This window comes from Neolamprologus brichardi, chromosome 17 (genome assembly GCF_056152115.1).
Source record: "Neolamprologus brichardi isolate AB-2024 chromosome 17, ASM5615211v1, whole genome shotgun sequence".
NCBI lineage: Eukaryota > Metazoa > Chordata > Actinopteri > Cichliformes > Cichlidae > Neolamprologus > Neolamprologus brichardi.
This window is the reverse complement of record NC_142120.1, coordinates 23,435,148-23,454,311: the sequence shown is the minus strand read 5'-3', so window position 1 is coordinate 23,454,311 and position 19,164 is coordinate 23,435,148. Positions and strand designations below refer to the sequence as shown.

Sequence of the window (19,164 nt, the reverse complement as noted above, 5' to 3'; positions counted from 1 at the left end):
TGGGTCAACAACACTCTTGAGAGACAACACCCACCAGGGTTTAATTCCTGGGACTCTCCACCATTTGGTTTGTATAACTGAATGAGAGGTGAGATGTCTTCAAGAAACTTAAAGACGTCCAGCTGCTTTCTTTCAAAGCTCCTTAGATTATCATGACCTAGATGACTGACAACATACACAGACATACGCGGCATATTCTTTGTGTTACAGTTTAAAATCTTTTAATTCGAGCGCTTTGAGTACTCCGGGAGAGTAGAGAAGCGCTATATAAGAATCAGTCCATTTAAATAAGTAATACAACACTACTGTCAGCTCAGAGTAGTGAGTGTAATCTTGAAAAAGAAGAATGTGCAAATATATCAGATATGTACACCTAATAATCTTAACAGCATGTGAATGTTCTAATTACTTTACAGCAACTAAAAGCAGGAGCAGTTTAGACCTCTGTATGGAAAATCCTGTATTTATGTGTACTGTGACACTCTATCATTATTGTGTTTTTGTTTGCAATACACAGGATATAATAGGTAAAAGTGTCTGAATTTGAATAACTGAATGCTAGTAGTCACTTTAAAAGACCAATAATGTTACATTTCCAGAGTCTATTACGAGATTAATTCTCTTGTCTGACGGCTGACTTTAGATAATGCTAAATGTTCTGAACTCGTATTACTTTGTACTAGAACTTGTTAGTACTTTGAATTTACTTTTTAATATTTTAATGCTGAGTTCAAAAGCTTCCTCTATTCTGAACTCCGATTTATTCCCTCAAAAGTTTACTGTAGGTCACATATACAACTCTTTTTGCTCTCTAGGACACTTAACAAAACAGAATATTCCATCACTGCAAAGTTTTAATTGAAGTGAAATTTTACAACAAAAGGCAGAAGAAGTTGTTCTGATATCATCACGGTCTGCAGACAGATCATGGTGTATACCAACATGTGTGCTCTCACCAGTGCCCCAGCAGCATACAGCATGGCCTGATCTGACAGGAAGTCCTTCTTGGCAGTATGATAACAGCTGTAAGCCAAGTCATAGTGCTGAACCAGGAGGCACAGGTCAGCCATCTTTCTGATCTGCAGTTCTGGGGCTTCTGGGGGATATCTGGTATGACAGAAGGGAAGGGTCAAGGGCACTGCATACAATATACAGGGTGTTGCATGGGCTTCATTTATGGGAATGAAGTGCATTGCAATGGAGCTTACAGAAGGCCACATGTGCTCTTTGGTTCACTGATGCTCTTCTCTGGAGCTTTTCCTCCACCAAACCACTTTTTTGTTGCAGTGAACAGAGACCGACTCAGGCCCTTCCTGGATACTAGCTGTAGACAGGGAAGCAAATCATGTTTCCAAGTGCTGCGAGAAGTCAGCGAAACAATAGAATTGACTGAAATGGCTAGTGTACTCTCACAAGCCATAAACTCAAATTATGCCATTATGATTAATTTTACAGTTACAGGGCAGAAATATGAAAAAAGTATACATATTGTTTCAGCATAATGCTCAACAAACTACATTCTCTAAAACAGTTAATATAGTTAGTATAATTTTACATTGCCTGAAGCACATCACAATCACAAACAACAATATGTTGAGGGTCAAGAAATGAGTCGTACCTGATCGTTCAGCTGTCTGATGGTTTTCTCTATGTGTGGCAGCAGACCTCTGAAGGTGAATTCTTGGATAAACTGTCTTATGTAATCATGGTCGTTCAGGGTCAGACAAGCCCCATGGCTACCTGCAGCACAGGCTGGGCTGTTTGAATCTTTAGCACCTTTCTTTAGGTCCGTATGTACAGCACTGAGGTTGTGCAGGTTTGCCATGCTGCTGTCCAACTGGAGAGGATGCCCTTCCAAGCTACTGGACATCTCATCTGCAAGGAAATAGCGTAAAATATAAACTCATAACAATAACCTTACATAATATAAAATAGTACCACTATTTATGCACCCAGAAAAGTAACTACTGCCGGTGCAAGGATTATGTGGAAACTGGTGTTTCAAGCAGTATAAAACATACGGCATAGTCAACCTCTACAAACAGATTTGGTGCCCTTCTGATCACTTCTGCTCAATCTTGCTGTTGATGCCAAATCACAAGATTCAACCACCAAAGATGTTGACAATAAGCCTGATGAATACTGGCAGGATGGTCTTTGATAACATTACACCAAAAATAAATAAAAGGGTTTAGTTCTCATCGAGACTAGCACGACTGGCAAAGAACCTGGTCAGGACCAACACAGCGAATACATAGTGCTAACTAAAAAACATGGAAAGCGGTACAATGGAGCTGCAAAAAGGAAGTCATATTTATAAAATTTACTGTGAGTGCAATATAGCCAAGCAAGTTGAATAAAAAAATGGTGACCTTTAGATTATTTGTAACTGAAGAGCAGAGAAGCAAAGATCTCCCTAAGTCCGTTTACAAAAGAAGCATTAAATTAACTCACCTTTCTCAGCTGAATAATTGCCGTCTACTTCAGGTCTGCTAATAATGGTCTCTACAGCAGCACTGTTCATAGTTGGAGCTGGATCATCAAACACATCCTGCAAAAACAGGTTCACTATGTGAACTAAAGTAACATCTTTGGCAAAAGAGAACAAAACTGAACAATCAGGCAACTGCAACAGTTCAAAGTACTATTAATGATTGGGCTGTCCACAATTCAGTCACAACTACCCCTCAAGGTGAACTGAGAAACACACACATAAAACCTGTGCTTTTACTGTATTCTTTTGGTTTGTAGTCTACCCAACAAACTTTCCCCTGCCATCGACAAACTTTTCATTCTGCAGAATCGTGTCCCCCGGCACTAGTTGTTGCAGGAATATTTAAAACAGCCAGTGCATGTGGAGGAGTTTGCAATGTTTACCTGGTTATGAAGATTATTCTTGTGCAAGTATTGACTCCAGGGATCTGGAATCTGTTCATCCACATTAGCTGAAAAGGTACGGGAGTTCATTTTCAACAGATAGCAGCCCTGAGAACCATACTTCTGTTTCATATCCTCATAAACCACATCTGCCCTGGAGATAAAGGGAGAATACTACTTTAGAACAAAACAGCTTACACTTACTAGAGCATAATGAATTCAACAGTTATTTAAAGTTATTACATATAGTTTATTTATTTTTAAACATTTGACATTGTAAGTTCTGGAGTAGTTTCACTATGAAAGATTATCAAAATGTGGTGGATGAATTTTAAAGGAACTGTACGTTTCTTTTAGTACCTTTGTTCATCCCCTTCACACATGTCATGTAGCAAGACATAGTACTTGAGTGTGTTAGGAATAAACCACTTGGGATTAGTGTATTCTCCACTGTGCTGAATTCTGTGCTGCTCCTGAGAAAGCTTGAGGAACTGCTCCACAGGGACTGCCTCAGTGGATGATACCACTAGCAGGCCTGCCAGAACCATGTGAAGGATACAACAATAAATAGACTACATATAAGGATACTACTATTAATAATACAATAACGGAAAGCACAAGCATACAAAGGAGGAAAAAAAACTGTCTTAAAATTTTTACAGATCCTAAATTCCAGTTTGTCAGCTCTTCTATTTAAAAAAAAAAAGCTGACGACAGAATGTTGACCACTGGTCAGATCTGTGTGCTGTTAAAAGGATACAAGCAAGGTAATGATTGAGGAACTCGTGGTCAGAGGCAGGCATTGACTGCAGGAAGTTCTCCCTGTAGGCTTCAAACCAGGGCGTGGTTACTTGAAATAGAAAAAAGACAAAATAGACAAAAGACTTAAAAAAAAAAGCCAGAAAAATTAGGTAGTTTCTAATACTACATGTAGATTAAAAGATAACCACTTTTGAATGTTTTTGTTTGAAAAACATGGACGATAAACTAAAGATAAAATGTCTTGTCAACACAGCAGCTTCAATGAGTCTTGGCCTTAAGACTTAAGAATCGCTGGAACAATTTATTCCTTCATCTGGTGTTTTGATGATGCACATAGAGAGCACCGGATTAACAGTGGATTAATCACACAACTCCAATGTGGAACATGCCATTCCTTTACCACATATACCAGTAAAACCATCATGTGAGGTGATATTTCAGTCATAATTATTAGACCTTCATAGCTGACATACATTAAAAGATCATTTACACAGGGCTCAAATGTAAATAACAAGAATTATACTTACTCAGAAACGGTTACAAATTCACTCAAATTAGGCCATGAAATATGCGTTTGACCAAAATATCCTTAATTTACTCACTGTTTGATCTAGAAAAAAAGTCTACACTTCCTCATCTGAAAATGTAACTAACCACAAATCCTACTTTTACACTTATGTGATGAGTGTGATTAAGTAGTACATGTAATTTTTTGCTCTGTTGTTTTTTTTATCTGCCATAATGTCTAAAATAACTAGTCACTGATACAGTTTTATAATCCCGGCATTCTTAATTTATGTATAAAATAACTGGCTGCATCCAGTGGTACCCCTCAGTCTCCTAGCAGACACACCTATGTTATTTCAAAAATCCTCTGTGACTTGTTTCTCAGATGGCCCTGAGGTCAAGGTAACTGAGATTAAAACTCATCTGAGATTTTGTTTTGTACCCATGTTATCAGTTTTCATTCTCGGGTTTAATCTGCCCTGGACAAACAGTATGAGGCGGTGCTCCGCAACTCTTTTACTTCAGCTACCTCTCATTTCTTGTGAACAATTGAGAATGCTTGGGAGAAAAAACAGTACACACATGAACACGCATTTGTTGCCAAAGGAAATAATAATCTTTGTAAAATCATTTAGAGCGACTGTCACTAGTAAAAACAAGAACTTTAAAAACAAGACTACTTAAAATTTTGTTTAACTTAATCAGTTTTTTGTCAACTAAAACTAGACTAAAACTACAAAAATGTAGATGCCTAAATTACAACTAAAACTAAATTACATTTTACTTAATAGACTATGACTAGAATTAAGTAAATATGTTCTGTCAAAATTAACACTGGAGGGAACTGGAAGGTAAGGACCAAAACAGGTGTGACACATCTTATAGATCTATAGCGATCCACACATGGGCTAGCAGATAGTGATACCTGAGCTGTACTTGGAGGTTTTGATTTCCAACAGTGTTTCTCTCCAGACACTGTACCAGGGGGTGCTAGCTTTAACACAGTCATCTAGTAGGTTGAAGCACAGAGTAAGCATAGAGTACAGTTATGCTTTGATGTACTTTTTTCATTACGGAGCTGTGAAGTCAACATATCAACGACACCTAAGAGAAGTGAGCTCTGAGACACATCTGTGGTGTACAGTTATTTCTAATCATAGAAGTCAACTACCATAACCTGGACAGTTACACACACAAAACTGCATCTAAGCTCATAAGAAATATCAAAAATTTGAAATTGATCACTTATTGTCCATAACTGACTATCCAGCCAAATATAGTGGATTACCATAATAATAATGATTAAATATATTTTTGTATTGCTAACATTTTAGCAATACAAGCTAATACAAGCAATCAAGCATTAGTCCTTACCACTAAAATTGAGCTCATAATCTCCTGCCATAACCACATTAGTCACAGCACTTTCTTGGGGCTGGCAGGATGACACCACATCACTGAGTAGCTGACGCTGAGCAGGGCTCAGGGACGTAGATGTTGTTGTTGGACTTGTCACTAAATTGTTGACACAGATACGCAGGTTTTTCACAACCTGCAGTTGATTGCTGGGATCTCGGATGTGACCTAGAAGAAAAAAAGAGTAAGTCACAGCATGGCACTCAAACAGTATCAGATAATATACATAAAAATGTCACTGATGGAGAAGTGTCCCCTTTATAAGAAATATGCATAAATGGAATGCAGCGCAAAATCTCTCAACCGTAGAGAGACTGTGCTGAAAGACACAGCAAACCTGGTAATGGCACGTAACTGATTGTTGACTGTGAAAAACTCAATGAGGCATATCTTTAATATTTACTCAGCTATACAATTTAAACTGCTATCGTATAATTTTAGGGATTTTACATTACCCAAGTGTAAAAATCAAACAAAATGTATATATCCTATAGATTTCGTTTATACATGAGTAAGAATGTTAATGTATGTCAAAAAACTTAATAATATGTAGCTTAAACACATTTAGCTGCATCTTCGCTTGTACTGAACATGACAACTAACACAATTGCTGCGTGCTCCAAGTAAAGTCTGTTAGCTTGTTTACTGTGTGCTGGGTATAATAAACCACCACCAACAGAACTGTTCAGTTGCTGACTGAAACGCTGTCCTAGAAGACCAAATGCTAATTTGTCCAGCTCGGGTCACTTTGCACTCGCATGTCAACAAGCAGGGCGATCGGCATAGCTGCTTAATCACGAGCCAAACTGCTAAGCGTCTGCTAGCGAGGAGCTAACGACAGTCGTAGCCCCGCAAGCAGCAAAACATCTTTCCTCATTATTTTCCTAAGCAACCTGTCCTCATTTTTACCAGTTACGAAGCTGAAAACGGGACCGAGGGTGTGTTTTGAATAGTTGTTCATACCTTCAGACGTAAGTCTGCAGAAAGGCCTCAGCAGCTCCGCAAAATTTAGGTTGTTTTTGCGAGTCACTCTCTCAGCTTCTTCACTGCACAAGACGGCCACCATCGGGACAAACGAGTCCTGAACGAACTCCTGTACAGACTGGACACACTGGGCCATGTCGAAGCAGAGTCAAAACTATTTAACACAATGAACGGAGTCAAGTGTACTATCAAGAAAGCCGGGCTATAGCATTACTTTAGACAACTCCTATGTCAGAAGACCGCAGCCATGTTGAATACGCCAGCCTTCTTCCTGTGAAGGGCCGACAGTCAGGTGATTCTGGAATACGTCACTTCCTTTTCCGTTCCATTTGTTCGGTCGCGGTCTAGACCCTGCTCTAGAACTCCCAGAGCCTGAAGTTCTGGCCCGGGTAGCCAGACTTGATAGAGAAAAACGTTGGACATTTCCCGACTTTTATCTATGATTTATGTACCATCACGTGGTTAGCAAAACATCGATATACTTATTAAACCATTACAACCCTGCAGTATAAAAAATTAATTTATTAACACATCACATAGTTTTATTCGAATGCGCGAGCTGTCTATTTGCATTTGCGTCATGACAGTCTTCCATATAATATTCCAGTCTGCCTTAGCAGGGACGTCACAAACCACAAAAATAAAGTTTCAACTGTATCTTACACTTTAATTCAGTATCACCAGCACTGTAGTAACTTTCTGTACAATCCATACATCACAACTTGGCATAAAAAAACCCTCTGCCAGTAAAAAAATATAGCCTTAGTATCCAGGTCCAAAGAAAGGTGACATTCTGCCCTGCACAATATAGACACTACTTAATGTTTCCCAGGTATAAAGCCTGCAAGTGAGAGAAGGCACACGTTGTACAGAGGGATTATTTGATGTTCCGTAATATGCGACGAGCATGACTGGTTTTCATGGCAGCCAGAGCGGCCTCCAGTGTGGAGATGAGGTGCAGAAGGGTGCTGGGATCTGTCTGGAGAATCCTGGAGTTGTAGTCACTGTGGCCGTCACTTCTGGTTAGGTGGACACGCATTGTAAGCATAGGAATGAACTGCTGGCGGACTGAACGTCTGGCCAACTGACAGAAAAAGCAGAAAAAAAACACAATAAGATAGTCAGACAAAGAAAGGGAAAATAGTTGAAAACTGAATATTAGTAATACTGCTTACTGACACAAATATAAACCAGTCTATGTAGCTCAGATTACAGTGCAAATCTCTGTTCTGCATTACACACCTGCAGTGATGTGCGATACCACTGATTTCCTTTTCGATCCGATACCAAGTAAAATTCAGGGTGGTATCGACGATACTGATCCGATACCGATACTCTGTACAAAAACTTAGTGTTTCATTGTATTTCATAATACAATATATAATTGTATTATGTAATTGTAATAATAATATAATAATAGAGCTTCATAGTGATTACAGGACATCTGACTACTTGTTCTTATTGGTGAATAATGCAGAATTATCATATAGAAATGAAAAAACCTGAAGCTGTGCACTAATTGAACACCTTGCCTGCCTGCAGCACTAAAGGACTCCGCGAGAGACGTCTGTCTCGCCCTAGCAGCACCTGTCCTTCTCCTCCTCTTCAGTTCACCTCAACATAAGCTCATCATATTCTGTGATATGATTTACTCTGTGGTGTTTGACGAGGTTAGCGGTGATGCCACAACACCTCTCTGTGATGCCACATGTATCGCAAACCGTGTCTTGGCTGTTTGTGGAAGTAAAATACGTTCACACGTCACTCCGTTTACGCTCAGCCATTGTTGTGAGTGCGCACGCCAGGGGCCGCAACACATTTATACAGCCGTATTTGGCATATGGCTATGAAATGCGTAAGAGGAAGTAGTTCCTTCCAATTTAGATGATCCGAATGATATAGTTTCTTTCCACTGTGTAACTGTTAATGGAAAAACTACCAATTTACCCCAAAGTACTAAAATATCGATATTTTAATATGAGAATCGATTCTAGAACATAAATTACTGGTATCGGAGGAATCGATATTTCGATATCGATCCGCACATCACTACACACCTGCAAGCTTACAGTGTCACCTAATAATGATCACCTGATATAAAACCATACATCACAAGGTCAGATGATGGAAAGCAATTCAGCAGGGTTATCTCGATAATTTACAGTTTACAATAATCTGCTGAACACAGCTTCTCTCAGTTTAGCTTGAAACTAATTTAACTAAATAAAATATACACAAATAAAATTCTTTATATAAAAAATATTTCCCAGTTTTTAAAAACTAACATATGCATTTTTATAACTTTTACACACAACCAGACTGGACAATGTTAGTGTGAGGAACAGGGGAAACTGTATACCCTTAAATATAATTTTATCCTTCAAGGTAAGTCAAGTGTCTTAATCCATGAGTTCAGGAAACATCAACAACTCAATAACACACATACAAATAAAAAAGACTGCAGAGTTGAGTGTGATATGCAACAATTGCACATAAGTACTATCCTGTATTTCCCACTTTATGTACCACAACGGTCAAACAATAAAATGATCTAGAAACCCCATGCATGTAGATGTTGCTGAACTGCAGAGCTCCTTCAGTGACAGACTGCTGCATCCTCGATGCATGAAGGAGCGTTTCCGCAGGTCCTTCCTCCCTGCAGCTGTCAGACTGTACAATCAGAACTGCTCCCAACAAACATAGATGTTTACATCAATGCTGTAACTGCAATAAGTTAGTTAATTAACCAATTCGCACTACAACCTGGTTTGCCTCTTACCTGTAATTATTTTTATTTAATTTAATAACTGTACAGTACTCTCTGTTTATAGTAACCATTGTCCTTAATGTAAATATGTAAGAAAAATTGTGTATGTTTCTGTTCCGTGTCCTGTGTACTGTTTGTTTGTATATTTGTCTTTTTGGCTGCTGTTACAACCAAATTTCCCCTTGTGGGACAATTAAAGGATTATTCTATTCTATTCTATTCTATTCTAAACAATACACCTGGACATCAAGTCTCCATTCCAGGTTGTGGTAGGCAGGCATACTGGACGGCAGATGACTCAGGATGCTGCGAATCTGACTGTGGTGCTGCAAGTAGAGCTGTACCAAAAGAGAAAAGTGATGCATTCAATATCCTGACAGACACACTGCTTAGATAAACAATGTACCGCTTAAACAAAACTTCAACAAACAAAACTAAAACTTAGACTATACAGTATTTAAATCAAGTACACAATGTTTAAATAAAGTCAGTTAAATAAAACTGTTTAAAATCCACCTGTAAGAGCATCTGGTTAAGCTCTTCGCTAAAGCCCAAAACCAACACTGAATCAAGGAAATCCACTTCAGATATCTACAGAGAGAGAGAGAGAGAGACAGCTGTGACTCTTGGAAGAGCTCACATTTGTTTACAGTTTTTGTCTTAGCTGGTGAAATATTTCTAGTGTTTAAGTATTTCATGATGATGCAGGGCAGAAACCAAGAAAATGCCACACTAAATATGGGACATGGACGTCATGGGGAAAAAAAGAGCATTCAAATCACAGCAGTCAGGGATAAACAGCACATTCATCTATGTTCACTGATCCAATGTGTGAGGAGTAAGTATTCCTCACCATGTGTTTGGAGCTCTCTGTCATCAGGAACATCAGGCCTTCCACTCCATGTTGTACCATTTCTACAGGAACACAGAGTTTCCCTGCAACCATAACGGCATGAATCATAAACTTACTTAAAAGAGGCAGTGCACAAGTAATTATTTTATGTTTTAACGCTGTAACAAAGTCCAGTTCTATTTAGCAGTCACAGTAATGAAATCCAACTCTTATTACCTTATAATAAACTGGTTAGACAATACATAAACTACAACTGTATTATCCCAGCACCAGAGCAGACTTGTACCATTTTAAAGACTCTATGATCTGTCCTTCAATTTCCTAATGAAGGGACCCAAACCAGCAATGTTTCCCTATTCATGTAACCAAGAATAGGGAAACTCATCACTCAAACTCATTACATTAGATTTTAATCCTTAAATGGACTAAAAGGCAGACTAAATATTTGAAACAATATTAGAATCATTGTTGTACTAACTTAAAAGGGTATACTAAATAATGTAACAATTTAATATGAATTTCAGAAAAGGCAGTGTGAGATTGCTGCAGTAAAACAAACCTTATAAACAAATACTATGCACTAATGAGCCACAGAAGTCACATATGCTTGAAAAGAAGCACTAAAAGATGAAGTCTTACTAGCTGCTCCCTCATAGACCTTTGGACTAGTTCCTCTCCTTAGAAACTCCAGCGCTATGCGTCCAAACTCTCCCACCACTGAGGAAGTTAAAAAACATAAATGCATCATTATCACAAATGATATATAGATAACTCATAACCAACTGTGTTTCGGCATCAATAATTTAAATTGATTCTTCTCAGAACGATAGCATTGACTCACAGAACTCAGGCTAACAAAGGTAAAATCCCCCCAAATTCCAGAGGAAACGAGGAAGAAGATCATTTAAAGCCTGCATGCCGGCTTTCATTGGACATAAAAGTGTAATCCTAAAGTTCTCAGATTGCTGTAGTGTGATAAACAGCACAACGTTTGCTTTATGATTTACTGAAGTAAAAGTGTTAGACTGAATCAAATGGAGATACTCCACGTAGACAGAATTTGTATTTAATTACAGAACTTAAATGTTCTTAGTTCCATTCGACCACTGAGGTTTACTCTGTCAAGATTCCATGCATCCATTCTCTTCCACTTATCCAACTCAGGGCCACGAGGGAGCAAGAGACAGGTCACACACATCACAAGACTAACACAGAGTAACAGACAAGCAGTCTGTCACAGGGAAACTTTGGACTTGGCTGGTGTACCTGGAGAGTACCCATGCAGACAGAGGTACTAGAGCAAATCGCCATGGTAACTTATTATGCGAACTTAACCTGCTTCAGAGCAGGTTAAGTTCGCAGAATAGAGATCAAAAAAATAGAAAATCACTGGCCTTTGACCAATCAGTTCTCCAGGAAATAGCGTCACCATTCTTGGAATATCCCTCAGACCCCTGTGTGCAGACAGTAGGAAGGTCTAAAGTGTTTTTTACACTGTGTAATGTATTTGTGTATCCCTGATGAGCAAATATTAAAAAAATTATATCAAATTTTTTGTTGCTCAAATTTGTTTTCTGTTTGCAAACCACTTCACAACAAATTTATAACATTTTATTAAATTGATGTAGACACATAGACAAGTGCAATACAGCTTCTCTCCTGGGGAGAATACATGGTATAAGTGCAAGTTGCTGTACCTTACTAAAACCACTAAAGTACAAACTGTGCTTTGCATTGTCAAGGAATGTTTGGATATTATTTCTGTGATTTGAAAAAATGCATAAATTTTGTTTTGCTTGATTCTAATCTCCTGCTGAGTCTCACATTCCTGGACACACGGAACATACATTACAGATACCTGTTCAATCAGTCAGGTTAATGTTACTTGATCTGCGGCAAACTGAAGAGATTTCCACTCTCCTTGCCTTTTACTTGTATATTTTTATGTTCTTTAGATATTTTCACAACCATTTAGTATCATCTCTTGATTAGACAGTGTTTCAGGTACATCTGTCTTTTTGTAAAATAAAAAACAAGCCCACATTTTCCTCACGACACCAACGACCAGCTTGACGGTCCCTCGAGTTTACCTGCACACATCCCGTTTAGCAGTCAGCTGTCAACAGCTGCTGCTAATTCAGGAAACCCGCAATATACCATAATGTCATTGTAATATTCTGCACAAAATAACAAATGTAGCTCATTTCCCCAGCACAGACCTACTGCAGCTTGTGTTTACCCTCACAGTGACTGACCTGGGATAAATGGCAAATGGGATTTAAAAGGAGGGAGCAATGGACACTGAGATAACTTCATTTGACTTTATAAGCAAACCTGTTGCTTTGATGAGGATTTGGCCAATTTGCATTAGAAAGAAATCGATTTAATGAAACGCATCATTTGGACAGGTAGCTGTGCACCTTAGTAATATAGTTCCCTTGCTCAAAAGACTGAATATCATCCTCTCAAGATGCGAACATATTCAGGAAACCCACCCAGGTTAACTGGTCACAGACAGTAGATGGTTATTGTGAAAAGCATATCATCTTTAAATAATTAATCCCAGTGTTATGGAGAATATGCAAACATAGCCACTGCTGGGGAAGTGTAATATTTTATTATACGTTTATTCAATAAATGGGTTTATGGCACTGAGATTATTATTGTGCGCCCCAGGGCAGCTGTGGCTACAACGTAGCTTGCCATCACCAGTGTGTGAATGTGTGTGTGAATGGGTGAATGACTGAATGTAGTGTAAAGCGCTTTGGGGTCCTTAGGGACTGAGTAAAGCACTATACAAATGCAGAGCATTTACCATTTACCATTATTACTGAGATTATTTCAGCCCGGTTCCTTAAACTCATGGCCTGCTTCTGACTGATCTGCTGCTCAGTGTTTACCATTTGCACCAGCTGGAAATGGAGACCTTTTTGCTGAGGTCTTTAATGTTGTTTAACTGCATGATGAGACACTGGCAGACAGAGACGACCATTCGGTGAACATTACGAATCTGCCGATGCCAGTGAACCTGAACCAGGTGGAACTCGTAGGGATCATTTTCTGTGGTAGAAGAGTCATATGACCACCCCGATGCTGCCAACAACACGCCTTTCATATAAACGCGCAGGGAAAAGCCTGGGCAAACTCAGCGAGCTGGTAACCAACTTCGTGTGACCATTATCCTAATCGTCAATGTCAGGATAAGTGTATCTAGATAACAGAAGAATATCCTGGGTATGCAGAACGAGCTTAGTAGTATGCAGCCCTGATCCTCTGCACCTCCTATCCTCCCTCACGCTAGTTACTAACCTGCGGCGTCAACCTGCGGCAGGAACGAGAGATGTTCTTTATGTTCCTCAGACAAAACCAGCAGCATACTGACCAAAGGTTTCCACTTCAAACCCCCGACAAATAATAGACATATGTATCCGGAAAACGATCAGTTTTATTTCTTCTTTGGTGTCTTTTTCTTCTTTTATTTATTAGTTATTGGCTGTTGAAAAACAGCAAAATGGCGCATTACCGCCACCAATTGGTGTGGAGTGTGAACTTAAGCGTAAATATATAAATAAATAAATTTATATATATATATATGAATGATTAATATATTGATATATATATAATATGTACCCCGCCTCTCGCCCTATGACAGCTGAGATATATATATATATATTAATCAATACCTCCCAAACAAATTAGTCTGTCGTAAAAAACAAAATATGGCCCGATAACTTTCAATACTCGAGTTCACTACATACCTCTGGCATTTATAGCACCCGAGAGGAGCAGGGATATACGGCCTTACTGGATAACGCATACACCCTATCTTAACTGTACCTAGAAGAACTGGTTCTTAAAATTCCAGCATTACAGACACACTGTCAACTCTTCCTCCCTTGACTGTTCTCAACAGTCTTTTAATCCTCCTGACCTCGATGCCAGAAATACTTCGTCTGATTTCTTTCTAGATCTACTGGGATACCTGTGATTAGTCCCTGCACCAGTTTAAACTTGAGCAATATTTTCCCCTCTCTCTCATACACTTTTTGCAGAAACTCTCAGCATTTAATACTTTTTCTGCTCTTCCGTTTTAATTGCGATCAGCAGACTTGCATCTCTTAGTACTTAAGCTACTGTTACATCTCCAAGCTTTTTTTTTTCAGCTCTCTTGACAAAACTATCGGGCTTAATTGCAACACCTGATCCTCCAGCCTAATTTTCAGTATTATTTTAAACTCTTCTCATTGTCATACTTATGCTGTGTGAGCTGTCCCATACAAGGCTGCTTCATCATATGATTCCAAAATATGATTCCTAAAATTATAAGGAGCATACATCAAGCTTTTGTTACTTTTACATTTATTTGTAGTATCCCAGCACTAATGTAACAAAACAGTGTTGGCAAGTGTGACAACGTTCACATAATTATTAAATATTTATCTTTAAAGAAATTGTGAGGGGAGTGAGTGGGCCGGGGGCAGATTTACCCTCTGACCCTGGCAGGAGATAAGCAGTTGAAGGCGTTTGGAGTTGGGTAGGGAGTGCGTGTGTGTCTGTTGTCAGTGTAGATGGTTGCATGTGTGTGCGTATGTCCTCTATCAGACTGGGAGTCTCCAGGTGGCCTGGAAAGAGGGACAAAGAGTTCTCACAACTGTATCATGTAAAAGTGGGAATGATAAAAGAAACTGAAATATTTGCAGCTAAAACTGGACAGAGATGCATAACTTCTCTCTAATTTAAATTTTTTTATTATATTTTGTATAAGTTCAAAATACAAATTCTTAATATCTCTTTTCGGTTCTGCTCTAGTATGTCTATTTTTATTTACTGCTTCCATGAAAACATCACATTCTTGGCTGCTGACAAACTGTAGAAAATGTGCTTAAAGATCAATGTAAATACATACATAAATAAATATCAGACCATAAATTTTCATTAAAGTTTCTCTCCTTCGCTGTTCTAAGAGTAACTTACTTATAGACTGTTGGGATCATGTATGAGAGAGAGAGAAGACAAATATGCTCAAAGTGCATTCTCTTAAATGTATTAAGCAGTTTAAGGTTCAAGTTTAAAAAACAAAAAACGGCTTCTGTGTCTCTCTGCTCACTCAGGAGATCCAAATGAACAAAGGGCACCACGCCCAGACAGTAAATGTTTTTTATTATGTGTCCTAAACAGGACACTAAGGCGTTTGGTCAAAACAGTTTGGGTCTGATGTTGGCTCACATTTCTTCTGGAGCTTTCTGGGCATCTCCAGTTTGAAGGAGACCCTTCTGCCGTCAGTGCTCCCGTAACCATCTCTTGTCCTCTAGTGTAGTGTTAAAAGGAGCGTATAGTGCTGTCCCTGCTTTTGTTCCCCAGTGGCCCTAACCCTCTTGCATATGAGACTCACTACTGTTGTTTACTGGAACTGTTTTCACTAACATGAATCCAATTTGACATATTGTGTTGACAATTTTACAAAAAACAAAAGACAGACTCTTTATTTCTTTGTGATTTATGCTATATAGAACAAACAACTATCAAGACCAAGGCTGTAACAAAGACCGATGTCCTCTCACAATTTAAGATCTGAGCAGAGCCCGAACTAGAAGATGAAGAAGATACACGCACAAACTTCAAATGGAGCTACAGGTGAATGGAGAAGGACTAATGGGTGAGGAAAAAGTTACAAACAGAGTGCCTGCATCAAGCAATAAGGAATCACATAGCCTCACTCAAGGCCCAACACATTTTTTTAACTGTGAACTGAACACTGCATATGGTGCCACGGTGTTCTTCATGAGCTTGGGGTAGTTGAGATGCATGTGTATGAATGTCTAAATAGAAACCACAGATCTTCAGTATTCTCCATCATGACTTGTCAGACAACAACTTGTCAACAACTACCAACCAGTTGCTCTCACACACCTGTTATAATGAAGTGTTTCGAGAAACTGGTCCGACGCCACATCATGTCCTGCCTGCCATCCACACTCGACCTGCTCCAGTTCGCATACAAAGCTAACAGATCAACTGAAGACGCCATTACTACAACGCTCCACACCACCATCTCCTACCAGGAACAACAGGGGTGTTACGCCAAGCTGCTCTCTGTTGACTTTACCTCTGCTTTTAGTACAATACTCCCAGACAGACTAATAGTAAAACTGCTTGATATCGGACTTCCTTCTACCACCGGCTGCTGGATCAGATACTTTCTCTCTGACCGTGTACAAAGAGTTCGAGTGGGTCTTCATCTTTCCTCAGCCCTCAGCCTTAACACAGCCTTAACACTGGCTCTCCACAAATCTGTGTACTAAGTCCTCTACTATACACTCTGTACACACATGATTCTGTCAGTACCCACACAGACAACGCAGTCATTAAGTTGGCAGATGATACCACCGTGGTGGGGCTCATCTCTGGGGGAGACCAGGCAGCATACAGAGCTGAGCTTCATAGGCTGCCAGATCGGTGTGCGGACAACAACTTGGACCTCAAGACGACCAAGACAAAAGAGCTGTTAGTCGACTTCAAAAGGAAGAAGTCCGTGCTGCAGCCCATGAATATCAACAGGGAGTACGTGGAAAGGGTGTCCAGCTTCAAGTTCCTGGGTGTGCACATAGACACAGACCTCCAGTGGAGCTCAAACAACTCAGCGGTTGCAAAGAAGGCCCAACAGCACCTCGATTTTCTGAGAATCCTCAGAAAAATGGACCTGCAGAAGGAGCTGCTGATTGTCTTCTACTGTTGCTCCATTGAAAGTGTGCTGACTGCATCTCCGTGTGGTTCTCCAGCTGCATCACAGCACACAAAAAGACACTTCAGAGGGTCATTAATATGGCCCAAAAATCATTGGACATCCTCTTCCCTCCCTAAAGGACCTGTACAGCACTCGCTGTCTCAGGAGGGCACGCACCATCCTACGGGACGGTACACACCCAGGACACTGGGTGTTTAAACTGCTACCGTTTGGCAGGAGATTCAGGTTGCTGAGGTTGCAGACAAACAGACTCAAGGACAGCTTTTACAACACGGCAATAGCCCTCAGCAATGGTAACAGCTGACCTGATTGCCTACCTCCCTGGACTTTTTTTCTTCTTATTTATTTATTTTATTAAGTAATTCCTTTTTTTTTTTGCTCATACCTTTCTTGCACTTAAAAAAAAATCCGCTTTAACGTTACTGTGCTGTGCTGTGTTTAGTAGTGCTTAGTGCAGACAGTTTCCATTTTCGTTGTACTATTGTATTAGGTATGACAATAAAGAGTTATCTTATCTGTCGTCTTATCTTACAATGGTGATCTTCTATGAGGCTGAACTGACATGGAGTGAATACTGTGTCACGGCCGGTGTGGTCGACAGGCTGAGTGAACTCAAAATGCAGATTCAACACACAGAAGCCCCGAAAGTGATGTGAATGATTTTTATTTACAATGACGTGAAACTTGACATTAAACAATTGAAGATGAGTGAAAGGTGCAGGGACCGTTTACAGGGGCAAAGTGAAAGAGCTATATACAACAGTGCAGGCAACAATCGGTGTGGAACCTGAGCACTAAAACAATGTGACCAGGAGCAAGCTATACACGAGTGTGAGCTATGATCTATGGCTATGAAACACGGGTTACATGAACTTGAGGGAAAATGTCAAGAGATAATTTTATAAACTTGGACATCATGAACATGATTATGTTACAGGGCTCCAGGAGTCAGTACATGGCGCTGACGTGGCAATGAGAACGACAAGCCGGAGGTCAGAAACTTTGCAACAGAGGAAAGGAGAGTCACAGTGATGCCAAACTGAGGTTTTGCTGAAATTGTTCCAGTGAGTTTTTCTTGCAGTTTACTTGTTTGCAGGTGGAGGTGTGTGAAGAGGGAAAGGCAAGACTGAGCAGGTCCGGGTGAGTTGGAGGTGATCCCATTCCAGAAGTCCAGGTGAGTTGGCAGAGAGGCAGGCAGGTGAGAGTGAAAATGGAGTCTGTGCTGGAGCTGATGTGGTGTAGGTATTTGAGAGAAGACTAGCGACCAGGTGAGGGTGATCTGTGGGACTGACTGGAGATGACATAGAACAAAGTAAGTAACAATACAAAAGCTACTCCAAAACATGAGTGAGCCGAGAACTGATGCTGGGTAGCAGACGATCTGGCGAAGAGTAGTAGTCAGTGCTGGTCTTAAATACTGTCTTAAATACAAGTGCGGCTCCATAGAGGAAAAGAGGTCAGGATTCCAAATTTACTCTCAAAAGTTTCCCAAATCTAGTAAGGTTTGTGAAACTAACAATACAAGCACAAGTATTAAAACTCTACGGGTAGCACATCCATCAAAGAAAAGCTACTTGATGAACCACAAATGTATTTCATAGAACTAATACCATGTGCAGGTAAAAAGCATTGCTTGGTGATTGTTGACATGTTTCAAAAAATAAAATACTTATATTAATGATACATTTATTTGTATAGCACTTTTCAAATCACTGGGATACAAAGTGCTTCACAGTTTGAATAAAAGTCACACACTGAAGATAAGTATGCAGACACATAACCAGACATAATCAACCATGTGATAAGGTTTTGGAGGCTCGCCCCTATATATATACATGGATGTTAAAATCACGTGCAATAATTATTTTATCTGTGCTGAGCACTAAAAAAAAGTCTAAAAAGTCTGAGAAATCAGACTATAGATAATCATTTCTAGTTCTTAGTTCCTTGTTTAATTTTGTCAGTTCTCCTTCTCATGTTTAGTCTCTCTGTGTCCTCCCTGCATTCCTTTATTTAGTCAGTTTTGTCTCCTTGTTTGTTTCTGGTCTCTGTCTCTGTATTTGTTTACTTTTGTCTTAGTGTCAAGTCTGAAACAACAAGGGTGTGCGATGTGCTCTTCGCTTTCCACCTACAGCTTCATTGGAATGAAAAGTAAAAGGGTTAAAAAGTGCCCTTCATCAACAAGAGCATGTCCAGCTCCAACTAAGTTATGTGCAGAGTGAGACTCCTTGTCACTAATGGGGTATCAGAAAT

The 19,164-nt window shown here is 39.5% G+C and overlaps 2 protein-coding genes across 3 annotated transcripts in view; both read right to left on the bottom strand.

The window, feature by feature from the left end:
- trappc8 (trafficking protein particle complex subunit 8) overlaps window positions 1–6,833 on the bottom strand; it is a 31,743-nt gene extending 24,910 nt beyond the window's left edge. Inside the window, exons 1-10 of one of the 2 annotated variants that reach the window (XM_087830790.1) lie at window positions 6,526–6,833; window positions 5,521–5,730; window positions 5,072–5,155; window positions 3,638–3,727; window positions 3,238–3,412; window positions 2,878–3,031; window positions 2,455–2,551; window positions 1,619–1,875; window positions 1,209–1,324; window positions 957–1,107 (exon numbers count right to left, since the gene is read on the bottom strand). In XM_087830790.1, coding sequence (XP_087686916.1) covers window positions 957–1,107; window positions 1,209–1,324; window positions 1,619–1,875; window positions 2,455–2,551; window positions 2,878–3,031; window positions 3,238–3,412; window positions 3,638–3,727; window positions 5,072–5,155; window positions 5,521–5,730; window positions 6,526–6,682 — 1,491 coding nt within the window. In that variant the 5' untranslated portion in view covers window positions 6,683–6,833. The remainder of the gene's footprint in view (window positions 1–956; window positions 1,108–1,208; window positions 1,325–1,618; window positions 1,876–2,454; window positions 2,552–2,877; window positions 3,032–3,237; window positions 3,413–3,637; window positions 3,728–5,071; window positions 5,156–5,520; window positions 5,731–6,525) is intronic. The other variant, XM_087830791.1, reaches the window with a different exon arrangement.
- A 354-nt stretch (window positions 6,834–7,187) lies between these two features.
- On the bottom strand, window positions 7,188–13,630 carry commd2 (COMM domain containing 2). Its single transcript, XM_006781096.2, has 6 exons — window positions 13,476–13,630; window positions 10,806–10,883; window positions 10,167–10,249; window positions 9,830–9,904; window positions 9,553–9,651; window positions 7,188–7,630 (listed from the first exon to the last, which is right to left on the bottom strand). The coding sequence occupies exons 1-6, from the start codon at window positions 13,540–13,542 to the stop codon at window positions 7,424–7,426; spliced, it is 609 nt and encodes a 202-aa protein (XP_006781159.1). The 5' UTR covers window positions 13,543–13,630; the 3' UTR covers window positions 7,188–7,423.
- Window positions 13,631–19,164: the final 5,534 nt, after the last annotated feature.